The sequence below is a fragment of the Notechis scutatus genome, chromosome 3, assembly GCF_049901735.1.
Source record: "Notechis scutatus isolate UNSWTSFEM ecotype Mainland chromosome 3, rNotScu1.2, whole genome shotgun sequence".
NCBI classification, from domain to species: Eukaryota; Metazoa; Chordata; class Lepidosauria; order Squamata; family Elapidae; genus Notechis; species Notechis scutatus.
The window spans coordinates 85,736,505-85,761,292 of NC_142011.1; the positions used below are offsets into that span (position 1 = coordinate 85,736,505).

Below are 24,788 nucleotides of genomic sequence, written 5' to 3' on the forward strand. Positions count from 1 at the left end.
CAAGATCCTCCAAAAACACAACATTAAAACAGCATTCTGCACAAACAGAAAAATATCCACCATCCTAAGAAACCCTAAAGACAAAATCGAGTTAGAAAACCAAGGAGTATATGAAATCCCCTGCACTGCCTGCCTCACCACATACATTGGACAAACTAACAGAAGAATAAGTGCACGCGTTGAAGAACATAAGAACTCAATCAAAAAGAAGAACCAACCTCTTCCCTGGTCCAACACCTCAAAGCCACAGGACATGAGATTGACCTTAAAAATACCAGAACTATCACCAAAACTGAACACCACAGCAGCAGAATAATCAGAGAAGCCATAGAGATAGAAAAACGCCCACACAGCATGAATAAAAGAGATGACACCTCCCGCTTACCAGCCATTTGGAAACCCGCCCTCATGAACAGACGAGTACCCAACATGATAAATGACACCAGACCCACACCCATGAGGGCCACACAAGATGCCACCACCACACTTCCACGTAAAAATCAGACTCACACCCACACAGAAGATGAGACACGACCACAGACCAGAAGCCGCACTGCAGCTGCATCACTACCCACTTCAAACTCCTCTGAACCATACATGAAGCGAACTGACCCCCACCATGAAGATGTGGCACACGACCACGAACTCGAAGCCAAACGAACACAGACCCAGACCCCAAACTCAAAGCCATATTAAAAACCCAAAATGCTACATCACAGCCACCTGCTCAGGACATCACATCAGAAAACTCAAGAAATTACACCTCAAGAACTCAAGAAGTCACAACACAGCAAATGACCCAGGATATCACAGCACAAGACCAAGGATACCACAGCAATAAATCTCACAAGGTCATCACACAACCCATTACCCAAGCTGTTACTACACAGGAGGCTAATGGAAAAGAGATCAAAACACAAAGCGACCCAGGAGATTACAACGCAAGACCCAGGATACCACAACAAAAGAACTCACAAGCCCATCACACAACCCATTACCCAAGCCGTTAAAACACAAGAGGCTAACGACCCAGGAGATGACAGCACAAGATCCAGGATATCTCCACAACAAAAGGCCATTACACAGCCCATTATACCAACATCAACTCCATCAACCAATCAAGAGGCTGCAGCACAGCCAACCAGCCCAGCACACCATCCCCCACCACTTGTATATAGAGAGAGATGGCAGCTCCGGTCACACACTGCTTGCACTGGCACTAAGCCGAAAGCACCGAAAGCACCAGCCTGAAGATGGCGAGTGGGACCTCGCCGAAACGTTGCCTAGATACTTTGAATCTTACGCGGGATAGAACCCGAATAACCAAAGATCCACATACAAATACCCATGAGAACCTCAGAAAACAAATATATATATATATATATATATATATATATATATATATATATATATATATATATATTTTCTTAAGTTTTGCTGGTACTTATATATATGTTGTTTATTATATATATATATATATATATTTTCTTAAGTTTTGCTGGTATTCATGTATGGTGTCGCTTGTTCAGAGTTTCACGTCATTGTAGTTCTTTTAAAGTTGCGAAACGTTGCTACAACTTTAAAAGAACTACAATGACGTGGGAAAATACCGAACTAATAGCGAACACCATATATATATATATATATATATATATATATATATATATATATATATATATATATATATATATATATATATATATATATATATATATATATATATATATATATATATAAAGACATAGGAAGCATGTCTTTAATAAAAGGCAGCATTACTTCCTCTTGTTAGGTGGTGTGAGTGTATATGCATTTCTGAAGGGGGAATCTTGAGATAATATTGCAGTGAATATATACTGTAGTTCCCACCTTGAATTGAGAATGTATCATTCATTCATTGATTCATTCATTCATTCATTCATGCATGCATGTATGTATGTATGTATGTATGTATGTATGTATGTATGTATGTTATTCAGCTTTGTTCGGGTATTTTCCCACGTCATTGTAGTTAAAAAGTGATTGTAGCAACGTTTCGGCAGAATCTCATCTGCCATCATCAGGCTTCTGTATTGTGTTCGTCTGTGAAAGTCTGTAAAAGTCTGACTGTAAAAGTCTGACTCACAGACGAACACAATACAGAAGCCTGATGATGGCAGATGAGATTCTGCCGAAACGTTGCTACAACTTTAAAAGCACAACTATAATGACGTGGGAAAATACCCGAACAAAGCTGAATAACATACGTGTAAGTACCCACAAAAACTTAAGAAAACATATATTTATATTTATATTATTTATATTTATATTTATATTTATATATATATATATTTGTTTTCTGAGGTTCTCGCGGGTATTTGTATGTGGATCTTTGGTTATTCGGGTTCTCTCCCGCGTAAGATTCAAAGTATCTAGGCAACGTTTCGGCGAGGTCCCACTCGCCATCTTCAGGCTGGTGCTTTTGGCTTAGTGCCAGTGCAAGCAGTGTGTGACCGGAGCTGCCATCTCTCTATATATACAAGTGGTGGGGGATGGTGTGCTGGGCTGGTTGGCTGTGCTGCAGCCTCTTGATTGGTTGATGGAATTGATGTTGGTATAATGGGCTGTGTAATGGCCTTTTGTTGTAGAGATATCCTGGATCTTGTGCTGTCATCTCCTGGGTCGTTAGCCTCTTGTGTTTTAACGGCTTGGGTAATGGGTTGTGTGATGGGTTTGTGAGTTCTTTTGTTGTGGTATCCTGGGTCTTGCGTTGTAATCTCCTGGGTCGTTTGTGTTTTGATCTCTTTTCGATTAGCCTCCTGTGTAGTAACAGCTTGGGTAATGGGTTGTGTGATGACCTTGTGAGATTTATTGCTGTGGTATCCTTGGTCTTGTGCTGTGATATCCTGGGTCATTTGCTGTGTTGTGACTTCTTGAGTTCTTGAGGTGTAATTTCTTGAGTTTCCCACACGGGAAAGAAAAACTGAACAACTTCCTCACACACCTCAACAGCTACACCCCAAAATACAATTCACCATGGAAACAGAAGCTAACAATCAACTTCCCTTCCTAGATGTCTTGGTATACAAAAAACCCAATGGCTCCCTAGGACACACCATCTACCAAAAGAAAACACATACAAACCGCTATCTACACGCACTCTCACACCACCACCCAGCACAGATCAATTCCGTAGCTGAGACACTCATCTCCAGAACAAAATGCTTAGCTGATGAACAACATCTAAAAACCGAACTAAACACTCTCACCAACGTACTAACAGCCAATGGATTTCAAAGAAAGAAGATCACCCACCTCATCCAAAAAGAAACCCCAACCAAAATCCAAGACAGAGAACAAGAGAACGGCAAAGCCCTCCTCCCATATATAAAAGGCACTACAGACAAAATCAGCAAGATCCTCCAAAAACACAACATTAAAACAGCATTCTGCACAAACAGAAAAATATCCACCATCCTAAGAAACCCTAAAGACAAAATCGAGTTAGAAAACCAAGGAGTATATGAAATCCCCTGCACTGCCTGCCTCACCACATACATTGGACAAACTAACAGAAGAATAAGTGCACGTGTTGAAGAACATAAGAACTCAATCAAAAAAGAAGAACCAACCTCTTCCCTGGTCCAACACCTCAAAGCCACAGGACATGAGATTGACCTTAAAAATACCAGAACTATCGCCAAAACTGAACACCACAGCAGCAGAATAATCAGAGAAGCCATAGAGATAGAAAACGCCCACACAGCATGAATAAAAGAGATGACACCTCCCGCTTACCAGCCATTTGGAAACCCGCCCTCATGAACAGACGAGTACCCAACATGATAAATGACACCAGACCCACACCCATGAGGGCCACACAAGATGCCACCACCACACTTCCACGTAAAAATCAGACTCACACCCACACAGAAGATCAGACACGACCACAGACCAGAAGCCGCACTGCAGCTGCATCACTACCCACTTCAAACTCCTCTGAACCATACATGAAGCGAACTGACCCCCACCATGAAGATGTGGCACGACCACGAACTCGAAGCCAAATGAACACAGACCCAGACCCCAAACTCAAAGCCATATTAAAAACCCAAAATGCTACATCACAGCCACCCGCTCAGGACATCACATCAGAAAACTCAAGAAATTACACCTCAAGAACTCAAGAAGTCACAACACAGCAAATGACCCAGGATATCACAGCACAAGACCAAGGATACCACAGCAATAAATCTCACAAGGTCATCACACAACCCATTACCCAAGCTGTTACTACACAGGAGGCTAATCGAAAAGAGATCAAAACACAAACGACCCAGGAGATTACAACGCAAGAGCCAGGATACCACAACAAAAGAACTCACAAGCCCATCACACAACCCATTACCCAAGCCGTTAAAACACAAGAGGCTAACGACCCAGGAGATGACAGCACAAGATCCAGGATATCTCTACAACAAAGGCCATTACACAGCCCATTATACCAACATCAACTCCATCAACCAATCAAGAGGCTGCAGCACAGCCAACCAGCCCAGCACACTATCCCCACCACTTGTATATATAGAGATGGCAGCTCGGTCACGCACTGCTTGCACTGGCACTAAGCCGAAAGCACCAGCCTGAAGATGGCGAGTGGGACCTCGCCGAAGCGTTGCCTAGATACTTTGAATCTTACGCGGGAGAAAACCGAATAACCAAAGATCCATATATATATATATATATGGATCTTTGGTTATTCGGGTTTTCTCCCGCAAGATTCAAAGTATCTAGGCAACGCTTTCGGCGAGGTCCCACTCGCCATCTTCAGGCTGGTGCTTTCGGCTTAGTGCCAGTGCAAGCAGTGCGTGACCGGAGCTGCCATCTCTATATATACAAGTGGTGGGGATAGTGTCTGGCTGGTTGGCTGTGCTGCAGCCTCTTGATTGGTTGATGGAGTTGATGTTGGTATAATGGGCTGTGTAATGGCCTTTGTTGTAGAGATATCCTGGATCTTGTGCTGTCATCTCCTGGGTCGTTAGCCTCTTGTGTTTTAACGGCTTGGGTAATGGGTTGTGTGATGGGCTTGTGAGTTCTTTTGTTGTGGTATCCTGGTCTTATGTTACGCTGCACTGGCACTAAGCCGAAAGCACCAGCCTGAAGATGGCGAGTGGGGCCTCGCCGAAACGTTGCCTAGATACTTTGAATCTTACGCGGAGAAAACCCGAATAACCAAAGATCTATCTATCTATCTATCTATCTATATATATATATATATATATATATATATATATATATATATATATATCTATATATATATATATATATATATCTATATATATATATATATATATATATATATATATATATATATATATATATATATATATATATATATGCAGGATATAAAGAAATAAAATAGAAATAAAATAGAAAAAGAAGCACATTTATTCTCATTTTCTATTTTTAGATGATGATCCTGGAAACAACCAAATTAGATGACTAAATTTTACCTTTGCAAGTTGTCAAGTTGTTTAAAATCTAAATGCTGGTCCTGTAATACTGTCATGCAAGAAAAAGAGGGAGCGAAGGGGAGGGAGGGAGGGAGGGAGGGAGGAAGGAAGGAAGGAAGGAAGGAAGGAAGGAAGGAATATTAACATAAAATAGAATCCTAATGGAGGTAGATGTGAGACTGCACACTAAACTAGGAAAAATATTGTTCCGGCAATAGGAGCACCTCTTGTCTGTCTCTTCTGACAGCTGTCAATGACAGGAGATGTTGGCTGAGCTCTTACTGTCAGGTTTTCTAAGGAAATACATTCTCTAGACTTTAAGCCAAGAGTTCTTTCTTTTTCTATCCAGGGAAATTTTTCCCCTTAATTTGACAGGCTTTAAGCAAATTGTTTGCTTTAATTAAGTTTGCAATGGGACAAGCACATACACTAAAAAGCCTGTGCTAGGATTTGAGTCTGCAATAAGATTAGCTGTGAAATTCACAAATGGCATCTCTTTTGCTTTAATGATTGATTGCAATTCTGTAATTAGGTACTGTGAAATTTTGGGTAGGATTAAGACAGATTTAATTTTCTGGAGGTAATTTTGGACATCCCACAGGAGGAGTAGGAAGTGATTATGTTCTCGGTGTATCATCATGAACAAGACAAAGAGTAATCTAAGTGGTAAAATTCAGATAGCGGAAAGGCACTTAGAAGGCATTGATCTGCAATAATTGAAAATGAATCCTTTTGCATTTCTGCTCTGCTTGTGGAACAATGGAGGCAACTGACACAGTTCAGGTAGTCCTCATCTTACGACCACAACTGAGCCCGAAATTTATGTGGCTAAGTGAGAAATGTGCTAAGTGAGTTTTCCCCCCATTTGATGACTTTTCTTGCCACCTTTGTTAAATGAATCAGTGCAGTTGCTAAATTTGTAACACGGTTGTTAAGTGAATCTGGTTTCCCCATTGATTTTGCTTATCTGAAAGTCACAAAAGGAGATGACATGGCTTTATGACACTGCGGCCGTCATAAATGTGAGTCAGTTGTCAAGCATCTGAATGTAACTCACGTCACCATGGGGATGTTGCAATGGTCACAAGTATGAAAAATGGTCATAAGTCACTTTTTTCAGAGCCATTGTAACTTTGAACGGTCACTGAGTGAACTGTTGTAAGTCGAGGACTATCTGTACCTATATCCCATTTCTGATCAGACATCACTGACCGGTCTTTTACTGAGTAAGGTTTGATGTCATCTTTTGCTTTAAAAGATTGACTGTCAATGTTCTGTCATTATTATATTAAAAATTGTACTTGGGATATTCATCCATTACTACATAAAAGTTTGACTATGTTTCTGATAGGAAATAGGCCATAAGTATAAATTATTGCTACAGGTCGTACTTGACTTACAGCAATTCATTTAGTGACCTTCGAAGTTTAAAAAGGTAAAAAGGTACTGAAAAAGTGACTTATAAGCAGGGGTGGGATTCTACCTCGTCGGACCAGTTCTATAGAACTGGTTGTTATAATTCTGCCCAGTTCGGAGAACTGGCAAATTGTGCCATTGGCTGGCTCCCCCCCTCCCCTCCCCACCCACTCACACTTTACCTGGTATGCATGCCATCAAACTTGCCTGCTAAGTTGCCATTTTTCCTTTTTTTCCCCCTCGCCCATCAGCTGTTCTGCTGTGTGGGAAGATTTAGATTAGCTAGAAAGCAGGAAATCGTTGGATTTCTTGCTTTCTAGCTAAGCAGAGCTGAACTTTCCTTAGGACTGAAGCTTCTATTTTTCAGTGCAGACTCAGGTAGCCGATTGCAGAAAGATAGATCTCTGAGTGAATCTGTGATTCTGTGAGCAACTCAATCTGCCTGCCTGCTTTGCCTGATTTTGGGTAAAAGTTGCTCTTTTTAAAATAAAAAATTAAATATTTACATAAATATTTACACTATTTACATATATTTACATATAGCCAGTCACGTGATCACCAAGCCACACCCATTCAGAAAACTATGCTCACCCAGTCACATGACCACCAAGCCACACCCACAAATTAGGCCACACCCACAGAACCGGTTGTTAAGAAATTTGAATCCCATCTCTGCTTAGAAGTCCATCCTCAAATTGACCAAAATTTAGACACTTGGCAATTGATTGATATTTGTGACTGTTGCAGTGTTCTCGAGTCATGTGATCCCCTTTTGTGACCTTCTGACAAGCAAAGTCAATGGGGAAGCCAGATTCGGTTAACAATCGTACGGCTAACTTAACAACTGCAATGATTAAACTTAACAATCGTGGCAAGAAAGGTTGTAAAATGGGGCAAAACTCCCTTAACAACTGTCTCACTTCCCAACAAGAATTTTGGACTCAGTTGTGGTTATAAGTCGAGGACTACTTGTATTACTACTATTGGCAGCTCTGTGTAGAATTGTTAGCAAGCTGTTAAGAAGGTAGACTTTCTGGATCAAGGCCTATTTAGTGCTAGTATATATTATTTTATTCCCAGTGCCCCTCTGCAAGCACGACATGAGAGCAAGACTACTTTCTCACTTTCGTTTCTTAGCAATTGGCATTCAGAAACATGCAAGGTCTGATGATAGAAGTTCCATGCTGGGTGCAATCAGAGGTGGTATTCAGCTGGTTCTGACCAGTTCTGGAGAATCGGTAGCGGAAATTTTGAGTAGTTTGGAGAAGCGGCAAATACCACCTCTGACTAGAGATTTTGCAGTATCCTTTCCCTGCCACGCCCACCAAGACACACCCCACAGAACCGGTATTAAAAAAAATTGAATCCCACCACTTGGTGGAACCAATACAGATAGCCATTAATAGCCCTACTTCTTCATGAATTTCTGAAGGCCATTCCTTTGAGAAAGGTTTATCTGGAAATTAGCATGACAATAATATTTAAAATACAACTTACATTCCAGCTCACTAAGAATTAAAAATACTCACAATTATATAGTGAAAATGAATTCATTTCCAGTATATCTATTAAAAGTAGTGCAGTTCAAAATTAATAGTACTTTATTTTAATAACATTGGTAAGATCCTACATCCGTAATGGCGAACCTATGGCACGCATGCCAGAAATGGCACACAGAGCCATCTCTGCCGGCACACGAGCCGTCGCCCCAGATCAGGTCCATTGCGCATGCTCGTGTACCTCTTGCCAGCCAGCTGATTGTCAGGTGTCTGTTACACATGCGTGGGAGGGGGGGGCAGAGCATGTGTGTATATTAGTGATTAGTGATATATTAGTGATCCCTGGGATTTAAAATTATGAGTTTGATGGTCCCTGAAGTGCAAAAGGTTGGCGACCCCTGTTATAGAGTACAAAGCTCGATTTGAACTGCTAACCAGAGTCTTCTGTTGGAAAATCTGCCTAAACGTAAGGTAGAACAGCGAAAACTTGGATTTTCTGATTAGCAGTTAGCATCTAGACAATAGAATGAACAGATTCTTGTTCCCAATTTCCCCCAATACATTGTATTAAATTTCCATTTGAAGTAACAATAGACTTTGGGAATATGTATCTTTATCTATAAATTAACATGTGAATATTTTGACTAATTATGTATATTTTGAGAAAATTAAATGCTTTAACTCCCATGAAATGATATGATAGTTCAGAGGTGAGATCCAGTGAAGCCTGACTTTCTAAAGGCTAATAGTTGGTGATAGTCATGTTTATTGGACTGTGTTTACACAAAGAAACAAACTGAACAACTTTGTCATGATTGGAGGCTGTTAATCTCAAATAATTGAATAAAAGGGGGAGAAGCCTTCTAACTTTAAGCTTATTTATGTGTCATTAGTAAATTGTAAAAGTTATAATACTGCATTTTCTTATTACAAACATTTATCTCTTGAACTGAATCTTAAAGAGAATTCAGCCATGAACAAGTAGGATTCAGAAGGGTTTGGCTAGCATTTGATCATTGCTTAATTTTATATCATTTAGACATGAAATATATATTGTATGGGCTATATTGGTAAACGACAAAGGTTGCTTGCTTGCTTGCTTGATTTATGATTGGTTGACTGACTGATTCAGTCCTAAAAAGGCAATTTTTTCTACTTTTTCCTGTTAATAAAAGACCTACTATCTTATCTGTTTATATCATAAAACAATTTAAATGAAACGTCGTCTGGAGGCCAGTTTGCATCCATTCTGCAACTGAGCCATGGCTACATTTGTGTGAATCTGTTATTTGTAATAGAAAATGTCAACCAATAGGTGTTTTTCACCAATATTTGCAGTCAGCTTCTGCTAAGTTTTCTTATGCACTGAACTTCCACTGATTAGGATACAATAAATCTTTTCACTCCACAAAATAAAATAAATTAAGTTATTATTATTTATTTTCCCTATTATCCATGTTTTTGTAAATAATGCAAAAAGTGTTCTTGGATAGATAAGCCCTGACTATGTATATTTATGGTAGTGTGGCTGTATTTCAGTCCTAATGTGAACAGCAGTGACCGTGGAGACAAGTTAGTAAACTGGCAGGAGGAGGTATTCACAACCCCCAAGTCATTAGAAGCTGATTGAAACTGGTTTTTTTCTCTTCTCATTAACTATGAAATGGTTAAATGGTACACAAGAGTGAGGCATGAGAGAGAAATTTTATATATTTTGCATCAAATTTGGAGACAGCAAGGGCATCATTTAAACTACAAGTTGGGGAGACATATGAATGCTTGAAAGTACTTTAATTCAATTTTAGGCATTTTTTCGGTTAAAGTGCAATGCCTGCACAAGGGGAGAAATGTATTTTTGTTTATTTATAAATTTGTGTTTCTATTTAAGATAAATGCCTTATTTCCTGAAGTGGCAGTGATAAAAATTTTAATCGGATTAGCTGGTTTTTTTTTAAAAAAAACCTCTTTTTGTAATGCATTGAAAGATACAATTGTTCACCCTATAAATGTGCATCAGTGGTAGCCATAGAAGAGAACAACATGGACCTTTATTCTGATAGTAAGAGTCCATTAGATGATACTTGGTCAAGAGCTTTAGATAGTATTTTCTATGGAGCATCACTTCGTCTATGCCATGAAATCATATTACCTATCTTTAACAATATACTGTATTTTAACAATAAACATAACATCTGTGGCTCAAGCACAGTCTTGCTTCAAAGAAGCGATGGAGACTTAGGTAATTAATATGATATTTCTTGGATTCATGAAAAATCAAGTACTTTTAGAACTGGATCAAAAGAAGAAATGACTGGTGAGCTCAAATAATAATAATAAAATAAAAATAAAAATAGAATACAATGAATAAATAAATAAAAATAATGATAATCTACTCTAAGACTGTCCTATTACATAAATAGTAGCTCAAATGTATTTACCTACTTATTTAACAACATTTGCCCTATCAATTGCAACTTGAGAGGAAAAAACCACCAAAGCAGAATAACGAAATAACCCCCAGCATAAAAAGCAACATAATTATTTATTTTATTTATTTATTTTATTTATTTATTTTGTCAAACGATTATTAGATAACAGGTATAAGTATAAACATGGTTATAAATACATGAAATGGATATGAATAAGAAAAAATGAAACAATAGGACAGGGGTGGTAGGCACATTTATGCGCTTATGCACGCCCCCTTCAGACCTCTTTGGAAAGGGGTGAGGTCAATAGTAGACAGTCTAAGGTTAAAGTTTTTGGGGTTTGGGGAAGAAACCACAGAGTCAGGTAGAGTATTCCAGACATTGACTACTCTGTTGCTGAAGTCGTACTTCCTGCAATCAAGTTTGGTGCAGTTTATCTTGAGTTTGTATCTATTGTTTGCTCTTGTATTGTTTTGGTTGAAGCTGAAGTATTCATTGACAGGTAGGTCATTGCAATATATAATTTTATGTACTATACTTAGATCAAACCGAAGGCAGCGTAGTTCTAGGTTGTCTAGGTCTAAGGTATTCTCTAAGGTTGGCATAAGGTATTCTGCTATGAGTAGAGGAGTGGAGGACTCTTCTCGTAAAATGTTTCTGGACTTTCTCAATTGTATTAATATCAGATATGTAATGCGGATTCCAGATTGATGAGCTGTATTCAAGTATTGGTCTAGCAAATGTTTTATATGCTCTAGTAGTAGAGTGATATTACTGGAGAAAAAGCTACACAGGATTAGGTTAACAACTCTTAATGCCTTTTTGGCTATGTAGTTACAGTGGGCTCTAGCACTTAGATCATTATTATTTATGCACAACTGAACATTCACAATCAGTCTGTGTGAGCCAAATGGATATTAGAATAGTGTGATTCTGTGAAATATGATAAGGAATGAGATCCAATAGACTTTCCAAGAGAAATGTGTTACAAAGAGTATAGTCTGTTGCAAGGTACCTATGGTTTTTGCCATCAACCTTTCGTATAATCTTAATATACACACACCTACCCTAAAAATCCAAAAACCAAAATGAATACAGATGAATAATGAAAGCAACATAATGAAATTTTGGGAAAGGTAGAAGTATTGTAAGTAAATAAAGATTTACTAAAGGTTCACACCTTACTTGGACTCTTTTCTGCACCTTCCAAAGAGTTTGGAAACCCTATTTTATGGCAAAGAAAGCCTTCTGCACTTCTTAAGGAGTGGGATTTTCAACAGATTGCCTCCAAATATTTTACAATGTATTTTGTTTTGATGTATTGTATTCTTTGAAGTTTTAGAGTGTCAAAATAGGGCATTTCTTAATGTATGTCATATAGTAGGGGTGGAGAAAGGAGTGAAAATAAAGAATTAAAAACAGATTCTTGTTGTTTGCAGCCTAATCCTGTTATCTTTTTATTTCTGCCATTTGCTACTGAACTGATTAGCAAAAGATAAGCATCGACAAGTGGGAGACATTTTGATATAGGATACTAAAGATAATATAGGTAATAGAAGCCAATTGAACAGATTATGGTATAATAAATTTCTCCTAGCCCTTTAGGTCATATACTCATTTCTCTGGATCTAAACTATTAACAAATTTTAAATTATAACCACAATAAACAGTTATTAGTTTAAAAAAAATAAGGAAATCATTTTCAATATAGTAAAGCATATATTATACTATAATTATTATAATATTGTTTGTGTGTTGTATTACCTCAGAAAAAGTTTGTTAACTAGCTTAAGCAAAACCATAAGCAGCGATGTCTTTCATTTGTTGATTTTGCAAACGTAGATGTCCATCTGTTCTTTCAGTTAAAAAGTTTGAATATCAATTTAGAAAGTCTCCCTACAAAACTCATCAACCATTTTTTTTATCAATATCAAAAGCCTAATGCTCTCTCATAAAATTAAGTTTTTAGTTAAAGGACAAGTTTGTATTATACTAGGCACACACACATTCTTTCATTTAATTTGAATGCTCTGAGGTCTTTATGGTCTACATTCTTATCTTCAGTGTTTCTTGATGCTACCTTTGTATGATAAAAACCTTGGCTTTACTCTAGAAATATTAACCAGTTTAAATCATTCGGTACATTTTCTTTTGATCAGAGCCTTTTGAAAACATGTAACCTATGCAAAGCTGTGGATTTTAACTTGATTGATATTGGGTTAAAAGATGCAGATCACTTGAGAAAGATACACATCCACAATAAACTAAATAGGCTAGACTAGAGTTAGGAGACTGGTCCAAAGTAACCAAGTAGATTTCATAACTGAATGGAGATTCCAGTCCCAATTTCCAGCAAGTTAAGTGATCATACGAATTGGAGTGGTGACTGAAGTAAATGATCTCCCTAAAAATAAAGTAATCTGGGTGTTATTTGAAGAATGCTCTATTTTATGTAACTGTTTTTTTCATATATATGCTGTTGCAGCATCGGGCTTCATCGTAGGGAAATAGCATTCATATTGCTACACAAAAATACTTTATTCTTAATTTGTTGCAGGACTTTAGAAGTTTCATGCCCTGGTTTAAGAAGATTCAATCCATGGTTTACAGAGAGTTCAAACAAGCCTAAACCATGTTGATGCAGATTTGCTAACTGCTTACCTCTGAATGAAAGAGAAAGTAGTAAATCATTTACTACAAGAAAAGATTAGGAAGGAACATTGGTGAACCATGGTTATGTTAACAGGTAGTGTGACTGTAAATAAACCCTATGGCTCCTTTGTCCCATTCTTGGAAATTTCACTGCATCCTTGCAAAAATATCTGTGTCATATGTTCTCTTATATCACTCCCACTGAGTCCCAATTGTTTTTTATATAGGTGAAATGAGTTCAGGGGAATCTCATCCAGGGCAACCATAACCTGTTTAAATTCTGGCAAATCTCACTGAAATTCTACCCTCCAAGTTGCCAGTTCTAGATTATTAGATAGCTTTGGAACAACCTTATGACTCCATGTAAAATTTTAAAATTCTTTATATAAAGAAAATGGGACAATCATGTTAAGGTAGTCAGTGTCTCCTTTTATTCAGCTGAATAACATTTTTGTTAAAAAAAAAAATGCATTGCTGGTTTCCTTGTTTATAATAGGCATCTTCTTCCTGATTCCTCAACTCAATCTGCAATATTTAAAACAAACACTTTAAGGAACTTCTTTTAGCAGTCTCGTTTATTATAGAACCTAGTTCAAGGACTGTAAAATCCTTCCTATAAATTTTAATCATATCAAGCTGTCTTGAGAACTTTACAACAATAAAGCAGGATATTGTACTATTTTATTATTATTACAAATAAAAACAATAAAATAAAATAGGACCTGTAAAAGCATCTAGGTGATAATTTGTGATGTTTAATATTTATATTTCAATTGCTTTTCTGATAAAAAAAATGTTTAAGAGCTCTTGTTTTTCCATTTCTATTGTTGAGGTACTAATGGTGCTATCTTTGCTTTCTTTTGCCACAGTCTTTCTACTTCTGTTTGCAGGGCTTTATATTCTATTCTTCTGTTTCTTCAACTGTCTTTTCAATTCTGACTTTATATGCATTTGTTCTTAAAACTTGATCTTGTACAGCCACAATTAGTCCCTCCATTTCTTTCTTCAACTTTCCTGTTCTGTTGTTCTTGTTATAAACATTAAACCAGTAATGGCCCATGTGGATAATAAATAAGGTGCTAGACTAGCACTGGGGAAGGTCTATCCTCAGACATGGAAATCTACATAAAGTTAGGCTAGTCATTCACTCTGAGCACAAGCTACTTTACACAGTTGCTGCTATGAGGGAAAATGAAAATATTCCCCATCGCTCCTGAAGGAAAGACAAAGTAGAAATAATGAATGAATGAATGAATGAATGAATAATGAATCAATCAATCAATCAATCAATCAATCAATCAATGATAAAATACTGATAGCCATGATAATATGGAAAACCATATGAAATAATAAATGTCAGCAAAAAGTGTTACTTTAAACCACAAAAGGCATGTTTGCTTTTGATGTGTAACTCTTGTTCCTAGTATCTTGATCTTAATTATTCAGTTTGAATTTTCTATGGCTATGAAAAAGTGAACATTTTCTTTTAATGGGAAACATAAGACTAATTCACACATTTAAAAAATCTTCACATAATGCACACTGGTTTTTCCCAGAGAATACACATCGTTACTATACATTACATTTATGTTTGTCTGTGTTTCTTTGTGTGTTTGTGTGTGTGTGTAAATCTCCAAAACCTTTCAGCTACATTAAATGTGGGCAGTGCATTAGAGAAGTAGGGTAAATTAGAATTTTATAAGGAATATCAATTTTCATCCATTTTCTGTCGTCACTGACATTTTTGCAGACTAATGATATTCCGTTGTCTCTGTTATGAGGGCTAATACATGACACTTGCTAAGGAACTGAATAAGAATGAGAAGAACGCACTATTGATATTTTGGTTGTGAATAGCCTGAGTAGAAGTGGCAGCAATTTCCTTTCTCAGTTTTCTAGGTTATCTTTTTTTCAGTCTTCTAGGTTATTACAGTTTATTATATCTGTGGAGCAATATTTCCCTTCCTGCTATGATGACACTCTTTTCTTACTTCAGCAGGTTGCTGAGCATATAAATATGCATGCCTATTTCCAAATAACCACTTTAGGCAATCCCCAAGGCCTGAACATGTTTCCCTTTCTTATTTATTTTGGATAACTACGTTGACATTTTCTGTAAAGTGGATTAAAAGACTGGTGTTAATAATAAAGCATCTTCTAAATTCCCATTCATTACCAAAAAAAAAAAAAAAAAAAACCTCCAGAATGCCATCTGTTTATTCATTTGTGTCCATGCTTTGTGTTTTCAATCGGTTTTACCTACTTTGGTGCAAGAATTTGCTACACCTGAAAACAATGCTATACAGTACATCATTGCTAGGATATCTGTAAATTGGTCAGTCCAGTTTTGACAGAAAATGCTTAGTTTTCTTATCTCCAAGAGAAACCATCTGGGCATTTATCATGGTATGTTTTTAATATATACAAGCTGGTACTTATTTGAATTACTGAAAAGTACTTTCTCACTGGGGCGTCTTAATTCTTTTAAGCTGGCACGCTGGGGTAGCCACTGTCCTAATACCATCCTCCTAATGGTGTGGAAATTTTAATTCTTGCAGTCGTTCTTACAGCGGAAATGATTACGGGTGTTTGGCAACTGGTCATACATAGGCTATAAAGCACCCTTTCTGAGACCATCATTCATCTGAACCATCATAAAGCGAATAGCTATAAGTCAAGGAATAGCTCTACTCAGTTGATTCCTTCTGTTTTTATAATTACCTAAAACAGGAGCGTTTGCATGATTTCTTCTCCAACTTCCCATTCTTCAATTTATTTATTTGTTTGATACAATGAATTGCTGATTCATGATCCCTGGAGAATAAATAATTAGGATCAATGCCAATCTAATATTTTGAGTCATCTGTTTGAACCACACACAGTGTCTATAAAGGATTCATTTGGGATTTCCTGAAGCAACCGTTCCTTGTTTTTAAAAACATATATTTGTAACTAAAATTTAATTCTGCTTAATGTTATCAAATGGCAGTAGCCAAGAATTAACAGCCAAAGTCCAAATAAGTTTACTTACAAAATTTAGAATTAATTATAAATATATTCTTTAGCTCTCTAAATGTTTCAGTAACTTATATTTTAGTAAGTATAAAATAGTCTTTTCAAAAGCCGATTTATTGCTCCCAAATATGCTATACAGTATATTTCAAAAAAATTCCCATCTCTCAAAGATTTTGTCCCTGTAATGGTACTGATCTGGAAATTTTATTGTAGTGTGAATTTTATAGGAGTCTTTTGGAGGAAGTTATCTGGCTATCTTAGCTATTTTAAAATCTAAACCAGGAAGAGGTACTGGAGTATGTAAAAAAAAAAATACTTGCAGATGAAAATCCTAAAATGGTGGCAACAGCCAGATTTTTAACTATTGCTATAAAAGCAAGACTTTCAGTAACAAATCAATAAGCTGAGGTTTTATACATATTCTGTAACATTTGTTAAATATTTTACTTATTAGAATGTTTTATTTAATGTCAAGTTTAAATTATGCTTGTAACTTGCTTTTGGGCCTTTGGGGTATACATAAAATTGATATTTCATTTGCTTTCATGGCCTACCACTCACCTCTTTCCAAAGTGCAGCAACTCATGCTATATTCTTTCTACTGTAGTTCCCTTTTATTTGGCAAACAAGTTAAATCTCCAATTTTATTTTTTCTACCTTTGTAGTACAGTAAAGAGTGTATCAATTTGTGTGTACGGGCCATAACTGTAGAGGAAAATGTTTGATCATTCTACTTAGGAATTATTCCCCACTTGTTTAAGCATACCATAACTGTAGAAAAGGTCATTTGGTCCTATATGTTTGATTCTGCTTGTGAATGGAAAGATACACAGTGATGTATATGAAAAGGAAAGGGGATTAAAATGTCATACTTTCTTAAGAATATTGCATAGCCTATACATATTTTATATATAGCATATATGAAATGCGCATAAGCTATGCAACATTGTTAAAATGTCTAAGCTAAGCAAATTGTCACATATGACACATGACTTACAGTTAGAGAGGTTCTTTCCTTTCTAAAGTGGCCCCTGTCAGAATATTCATAAGTGAGCAATGAAAATTGCAAGGATGCAGCTGCTTTCAGAACGCCAATGCAGCTGTAATGAATATTTCACGAAAGCTGCATGTGCAAGAGAGATCTCCATTTTTATTAGCTGGAAATTTGCAGACCTAGGTTGTTGGAGGTTTATTATTCATGCAAATACACCGTATGCCCTGTAGAGGCACGCAGTATGTGTCTTTGAATGTTTATGATTAATTATTAAAGCATTTTTAAAAAATCCAGAATTAAAAAACACTGAACTTTTGCTAAACAGAAGACCAACAGCACTGCATAAAAGATTCTTAAACATTATGGTTAGCCAGTGCTATTTTTGAGTGGATATCACACATTGCCTTACTCAGAAACTTGATTTCTGCAAATTATTACTGTATGCATACAGAGTTATAATAAATAAATAACATAGATGATAAATTCAAGGTCACTCATACTTCGTTATTTCAAAGAATGGTACCGTACATGCTGTTGCTGCTGCAGTTGCTGTGTCTTTGTTGTCAGCAATAACATTGTTATACCATTATTCCTGCAAGGAATTCTGTCTTATTTTGCCCTCATAATAAGCTTGTGAGAAAGAGTACCTAATGAGTTAACCCCAAAGTCTAATGGTAGATCAGAAATTTAATCTCAGGTTCTTCAATCCACCACTGAATTTAGTGCACTGCCCTGCTTCTTATTGAAATATTAACTAGAAAACAGATAAAGAGGAAATGAATTTACTTAGTCGTTTAAGTGAATGTTCAAATTGTTAAGGATTTAAGCAAAGGTCTTTTCTTTTTGAGGTACTTAATTAGTAACTGTAAAGTCATGGAATGTATAAAGAATGATAAGAAAGAGATAAACTAGCACAAATGTTTCTAGACAGATCTTTTCTTATCTTCCGCCTTGCCGGGGACATTTTCTCATGCTGAATTTGTGATGTTTCAAATCAACTTTACATGTTCACATCATATGTCAGCTGTTTATCAGCTGAGCCCACTTTACCTGTTCAACAATGGTTCAACCAGGAAACACATGGAATCCATTTTATCCCCCAGAGGAAGTTCAATAAGTATTCTAAAGTTTAAGAGTGAATCAGCTTCCCATTAGTGGGTTATTTAGCCCCACTTGATAATCTTGCCTCCCAGTGTAGAGAACCACAAAGGTAACCATGGAGAAACTGCAATCGCAGTTAGAAAAACATGATTGAATTCCAGGACGAGGGGAGGGGAGGAAGCACTTGAAAGAAGCTCAGACTAACATGACCTTAATTGTCCTTAATGGAATAATGGAATAACAGAGTTGGAAGGGATCTTTGAGGTCTTTAGTCCAACCCTATGCTCAGGCAGGAAACTCTATAACATTTCAGACAAATAGTTGTCCAATATCTTCCTAAAGTTGGGGAGAACCCACAACTTTTGGAAGCAAGTCATTCCACTGATTAATTGTTCTGTCAGGAAATTTCTCCTTAGTTATTGGCTGGTTCTCTCCTTGATTAGTTTCCATCCATTACTTCTTGTCCTGTCTTCAGATGCCTTGGAGAATAGGTTAAACCCCCTCTTCCTTATGTTGTCAATGTTAGGGTTCTGTTACTTCAGCCTATATCAGTAAATGTCGGCCTTCCCAGATAGACCTGACAGGAAACACAACTAGATGAGCTAGTTCTACTTTATTGTAAGACTACCTTGACAGAAATCTTGCAAGTTTTGAAACTACAAATCTCCTATTGTCTCCTTTTACAGCCTGATAAGCTAGGGAGGTTCCTTTCTCTGCCCCTTATGCAGCTGCAGGTTCTAACCCCTCCTTATCTCATCATTCCCTCGGCAGCATCTCTCTCCTCCTCATCTCTCGAGGTCATTCTCACATATCATTATGATAAAATAAGTTTTCGTTCATTCTTGTGGAGTTTGTTTCCTGAGATGACCTACTTTGAAAGATTCACCCAGCTCGTGGATTTCCCCCTCCCACTTCCGGCAGAGAACAGGTCACTGTAGCTTCATGCTTCCTTTCTGTTTTATAAAAAATGAACAGGAGAATGGTGTTTTGATGTAATGTAATCTTGGTGACTTGACAATCCAGGATGTAAATTCTCAGATAACTTCACACACATATGCTATATTAGTTAAATGCCTTCCTGCCTACTAGTGTTCATCTGGAGGATGCACTAATTGCCTCCTGTGACATTTTCTATGTTGTTTGAGATTAGACATTCTGATGTAATACTAAGGCATCAGACGACAAACCATAAGGTCATGAGTTCTAGTCCCATCTTATGTAAGAAGACAGCTGGGTGACTGGTGGAAAAGGAGTGGCAAAATCTGGAGGCATATTTAAAAGAGGGATCAGCCTAGAATCGCTATGTAGCCACAGCCAAACTAAGTCCAGCCCCCCCTTGAATTCTGTGGATCCTTCTCTAACTCCAAGCAGATTCTAAACATTAGTTGAGAATATTCCTGTGCATAGACTCTTTAGCGATAAAACAGTTTAATTGAACCTTCACTTGTGGATCTAGTCTTTCATGACTTTGGGTCAGTCACAGGAAGGAGACAATGGCAAACCACTTCTGAAATTTTGCCAAGAAAACACCAGGACTCAACAATGATTTGGGACTTAATAAGCAGGGTGCTTATTAAGACCACCCTATGAAGAATCACAGGACCTGTCACCCTCCCCTTAAAAGTAGAGGAGATTTTTCATGAAAATAAATGACCCCTACTTGCACAACTGGAGAAAGAAAGGAAAAATCTAACAGGGCAACGAGTGCTTATGGAATTGATCCACCAATCAGGAACTTAAAACACCCATTTACTAATGAGCTGGCAATTGCTATAATGTGTTTCAGGTCATCTAAGCTGCTGCTGTTTTCTCTCTTTTATTCTTTGTTTGGAATTATTTTTCTCCTTTTCAGCTACCATGAAAAGAGGACAAGCAGCATTGATTTCATTTGAATTTTCTGTGGAAATATAGAAATATATATACATATATTTCTGTGTAGCTGTGTGAAAAAGTCCTGCACCCCTTACAGTTTACAGTTTACGGTTTATGACATTTTTTTGGATAGGCCATAGATTTTATGATATTTTATGCTATCTGCAATGCAAATATTGTTCTATTTAAATAAATACTGGTGGTTTTTAAGTGAAAAGCATACGCTTTTTGCAATTTGGTGCTGTTTGGATAGGGATTGTGAATTTTCTTGCATGCTTACAATGCATGCTTACAATGTCTATGAAAACAGATTAACTGATGCATACCCAATGGCATATGTGTTGCAATTACTAAGGCCAATGCTAGTGTTTTGTTAACATTTTTATTGTTTGTGGCCCTGAATAGGACTGTTTAGGTAACCAAACATGGTTACTAATATGAAATTGACCAGCTCTTATTGCTTATCACCAGGCGGTATCGCTTCGGCATAGACTGTATAAGCCTTTGCATGTGATCTTTGGTGACAATGTGGTTCCAGGCTGCAATAATGGATTCAATCAGCTCCTGCTTGGTTTTCGGATGCTTCTTGCTTATTTTGTAAGCAATCTTGGCCCACAAGTTCTCAACTGGGTTCAAATCCAGGCTCTGAGCTGGCCAGTTCATGAATCGAACACCCTGCTTCTTCATTCACCGCTGGACGGACTTGGCTTGATGGAAGTAAAAGTCCTTCCCTACAAGTTGCTGAGCCTGAAGCATGGTCTTTTCTAGGACTTCAACATACTGCTTGAAATTCATGATTCCCTGCATGATTTGCATCTGACCAATACCAGAAGTAGTGATACAGCCCCAGATCATCACGTGCAATGGATGCTTCACAGATAGATTCAGGCAGTGCGGCCTAAATTCTTCAGCTGAAAATCTTCTGACATACTTATTGCACTGATTCCCAGTCAAGTAGAAATTGCTCTCGTCACTGAAGATAACCTTGGCCCACTGTTCGTTGGTCCACTTGGCATACTTCTTGGCCCACGCACATTGACGAGAGCAGTGAGCATCTGTGAACAAAGGTTTGCTTCGAGCCCTGCAGCCTTTGAGCCCTCTGGCAAGCAGTCTGCGACACACTGTGCTTGTGCACACCTTTACATAACATGTTTTACCCCAAATTCTTGTAATTGAGGTGAGGTGAGCTTCCTATCAGCCATCGAAATGCGTTGCAGAGCCCGATCTTGCCGTTTTGTCGACTTTCTTGGTCTTCCAGAGCTGAGCTTGTCATCAACTGAACCAGTTATTTGATATTTTTCAACCACTCTGCTCACTGTGGTGCCATGGCATTTCACTCTCTTGGCTATTTCTGTACAGGAGTAACCCTCTTCATGAAGCACAGTGATGCGATGCCGCTGCTCAGTACTGGTGAAAGCAAAGGCCTTCATCCTTGCCCGCAGCCAGAGCTAAATTAAATTTGTCGATGCTTTTCATGCCTATTTATAGACAGAGAGTATGACAACATTGATTGGCTCATAGATTTAGCCTCTGTGCATTTTGATTGGTCAACCAAAGCTCACTGCTGATTGGCTGCTTTCGATCCTAATATTCTCAAAAATTCAATACACACACACACACTATGTATATATATGTGTCTGTGTATGTATGTATATATTTTAATTTTTCCATCAAGTTGTCTAATACATATATAATATCAGTTATTATACATAATTCTATAATTTATAATTTTGTTTCATGTATCTATGATAGTAGAAACTTTCTGAAACTGTAGACATTAACACCAAATATATGTAAATGTGTCAAACTGTCTATGTAAATAAGGCAAAAAAAACAACAACTCCAAACACCCTAATATAAATTGGAAAATAATCTGCTTCAATTTTATGATTTGAATTTATGTAGTAAATTCATTCCACTCAACCATTCAGACTGGACAATCTGATCCAGTCCACAGTATTTCCACAACAATATTAGAAACATTGGAACACATAGACATTTTTACTAGTGCAAATGCACTTTTTATACTTTTTAAACTTTGTCCTCCTCTAGAAACCAAAATCTCTAGCACGGTTTTTGATTTAGTAGTAAAACTGAAAAGGAATTTGTGACAGTGTTTAATTTCTAAAAAGAGAATTGTCAGAGGATGGGGAACTGGACAATTGCCTTCTTCTTCTATAAATTTTTCCTTTTCATATTAGTCCATGCATTTGTGAGAAAGAAAAAAATAAGGCAGCGCTTAACTCACTGAAAAAAGAGAATTTATTTTACTATATTGTTGGCAAAATAATTTTGCACTTGTAGGAATCAACAGGACACCTAGAAAAGATAGTTTTGTCTCAGAATTATGCTAGTATGTTTGTTGACTAGTGGCCCAGTCTCAGGCCTAGAACCTATGTTCTGGAGAATTAAAGTTTAGCTTGTACTCGGTTGCAATTTATTAACATTGTTTGGTGTTTCATGGAGTTTGGACATCGTAATATAAGCCACCCTGTAGAAGAGAAAATAAATAGCTCAGGATTGATTCAACTGTGGAGTTCTCTAAGCTCAGAGAACAGCAAGGATTCTGTAAACTTTCCCCAAGTAGGTTAAATCTACCAATCCCTTGTCTATATTTCCTGTTGTTTTCCTACCTTTGCTTTATAGTTTAGTTTGGTTAGAATACATTTCTATTTTATTTTGGGGTTTCTGAGAACTTTTTTTTTACATGTAAATATCTAATAATAAAATAGATATTTAAAATTTTAATATAGTTTATTAGTGGTTGTCAGATAACTTGACAGCCTCATTACCAAATTATAAAATAAAATAAAATTTATGTTATTAAAGAGCATTACTACTCCAGAACCATTATCAACTGAAAGACAGCTGATTATCCTCTGAAGGCTGTCCCAGAAAGGTAGGGCTTCAAGATTTCTATTTCTGTCTTTAAAGAGTATAAGTTGATCTCTTTTTTTCCCATTTAGCTTTTTGTCATCCTGAACTTTTCATCCAAGGAGATGAGTATTCAGAAAAGCTTTGACCCTGTCAAAATAATTGCTGGGAGGTTATTTTGTGGACAGGTGGGTGGAAGAGTAGTTAAATATCACCCTGCCAGCTAATTTAGGGAAAGGTTAATGTATATATCTGCGAACTTCCGATTTATATTAGGGCAGGAGTTTTTTTTAAATCTTACATAAAATGACTCATGAATCAATTTTTCGGTATTTTTTTTAATCACACAATTGACACTCTTACACTGGACAGGCCTATAATACATAAAGCTAGCTAAAGGACTGAGGGGATCTCAAGTAAGAGTTTATTTTGGGGGAATCCCCATCGTTCTGAGCTTAATTTCACAAATTATGGCACTCAGGGAAATTTAAAATGGCAATTGATAGTTAATCACAATTGATGTGAAGGCCCTAGCAGAGATCAGAGATCAAGGTACTGATGCCAAGCCAATAACAAAGTATTCTGCTACAAAAAAAAAAATCTGCATTAAAGTATACATTAGCATTCCCCAATTGGTTTAATTTATAAAGGTACATGTAATGAAAAAAACGCACGGAAGAAAATAATTTAATTTAATTTAATATTACTCAAAATTAGCCTACAACCCTAGTTATGTCCTAGAGTTAGCCAAATATTAATCAAGTCCAAACTACTCAGCATTCCAAACAAACAAAGCCATCTTCTACCACCTTCAGAAAATATATATGTAATTCATTGTAATCCTTTATGTAAATCAGCAAAAGCTTAAATAAAAACAATTGAATGCAGTTATGTTAATCAAGTTTTTATTACAGCATTTTGACAAAATAAAATCTATTTCCAAGATCAGATCCAAGTGCCAAGTGTTTCAGTGCAGGCGTGATTAGCATGCTATCTATTGAACTGTGTCTACTGAATTTTGGCAATTTTCAACAGATCATGGCATTGGAGTTGATCCAAATGTGTTCAGCATAGTTATTTTAGATTGTAGAAATGGCTACTGGTGAGAACAGATTCTTCTCTCCACATTCTTTATCTCTTTTAGGTGATGAATATTTCATTTCTGCTCCCTTCTTCCTCCCTTCCCCCATGCTTAGAAAATAGGATAAAGAGAGACTGACATATGATGTATGTATTTGTAAATGGCAATCCATTTCAATTTCAAAGCATACATGGTCAACTGTTCTTCCATTGGGTAAAGGGAGGGATTAGCAATATCTTAAATATCTTTCTCTAAGAAAAGTCAAGTCTTTTACAATGGCTTTCTTCTGCTGATTCGCATTGTTTTAAAATTCCAAACTGGAGACTGTTTAATTCCACAAAACACACACACACACATATTTTACAG

General features: G+C 36.9%; 1 protein-coding gene across 4 annotated transcripts in view; it reads left to right on the plus strand.

Moving 5' to 3' along the window:
* DPYD (dihydropyrimidine dehydrogenase) overlaps positions 1-24,788 on the plus strand; it is a 679,957-nt gene that overhangs the window by 500,715 nt on the left and 154,454 nt on the right. For 2 of the 4 annotated variants that reach the window (XM_087960624.1, XM_087960626.1), the window contains one exon: positions 23,434-23,529. The exons of the other annotated variants lie outside the window; for them this stretch is intronic. In XM_087960624.1, the coding sequence (XP_087816750.1) occupies positions 23,434-23,529 (96 nt within the window). The remainder of the gene's footprint in view (positions 1-23,433; positions 23,530-24,788) is intronic. 4 annotated transcript variants of the gene reach the window in all.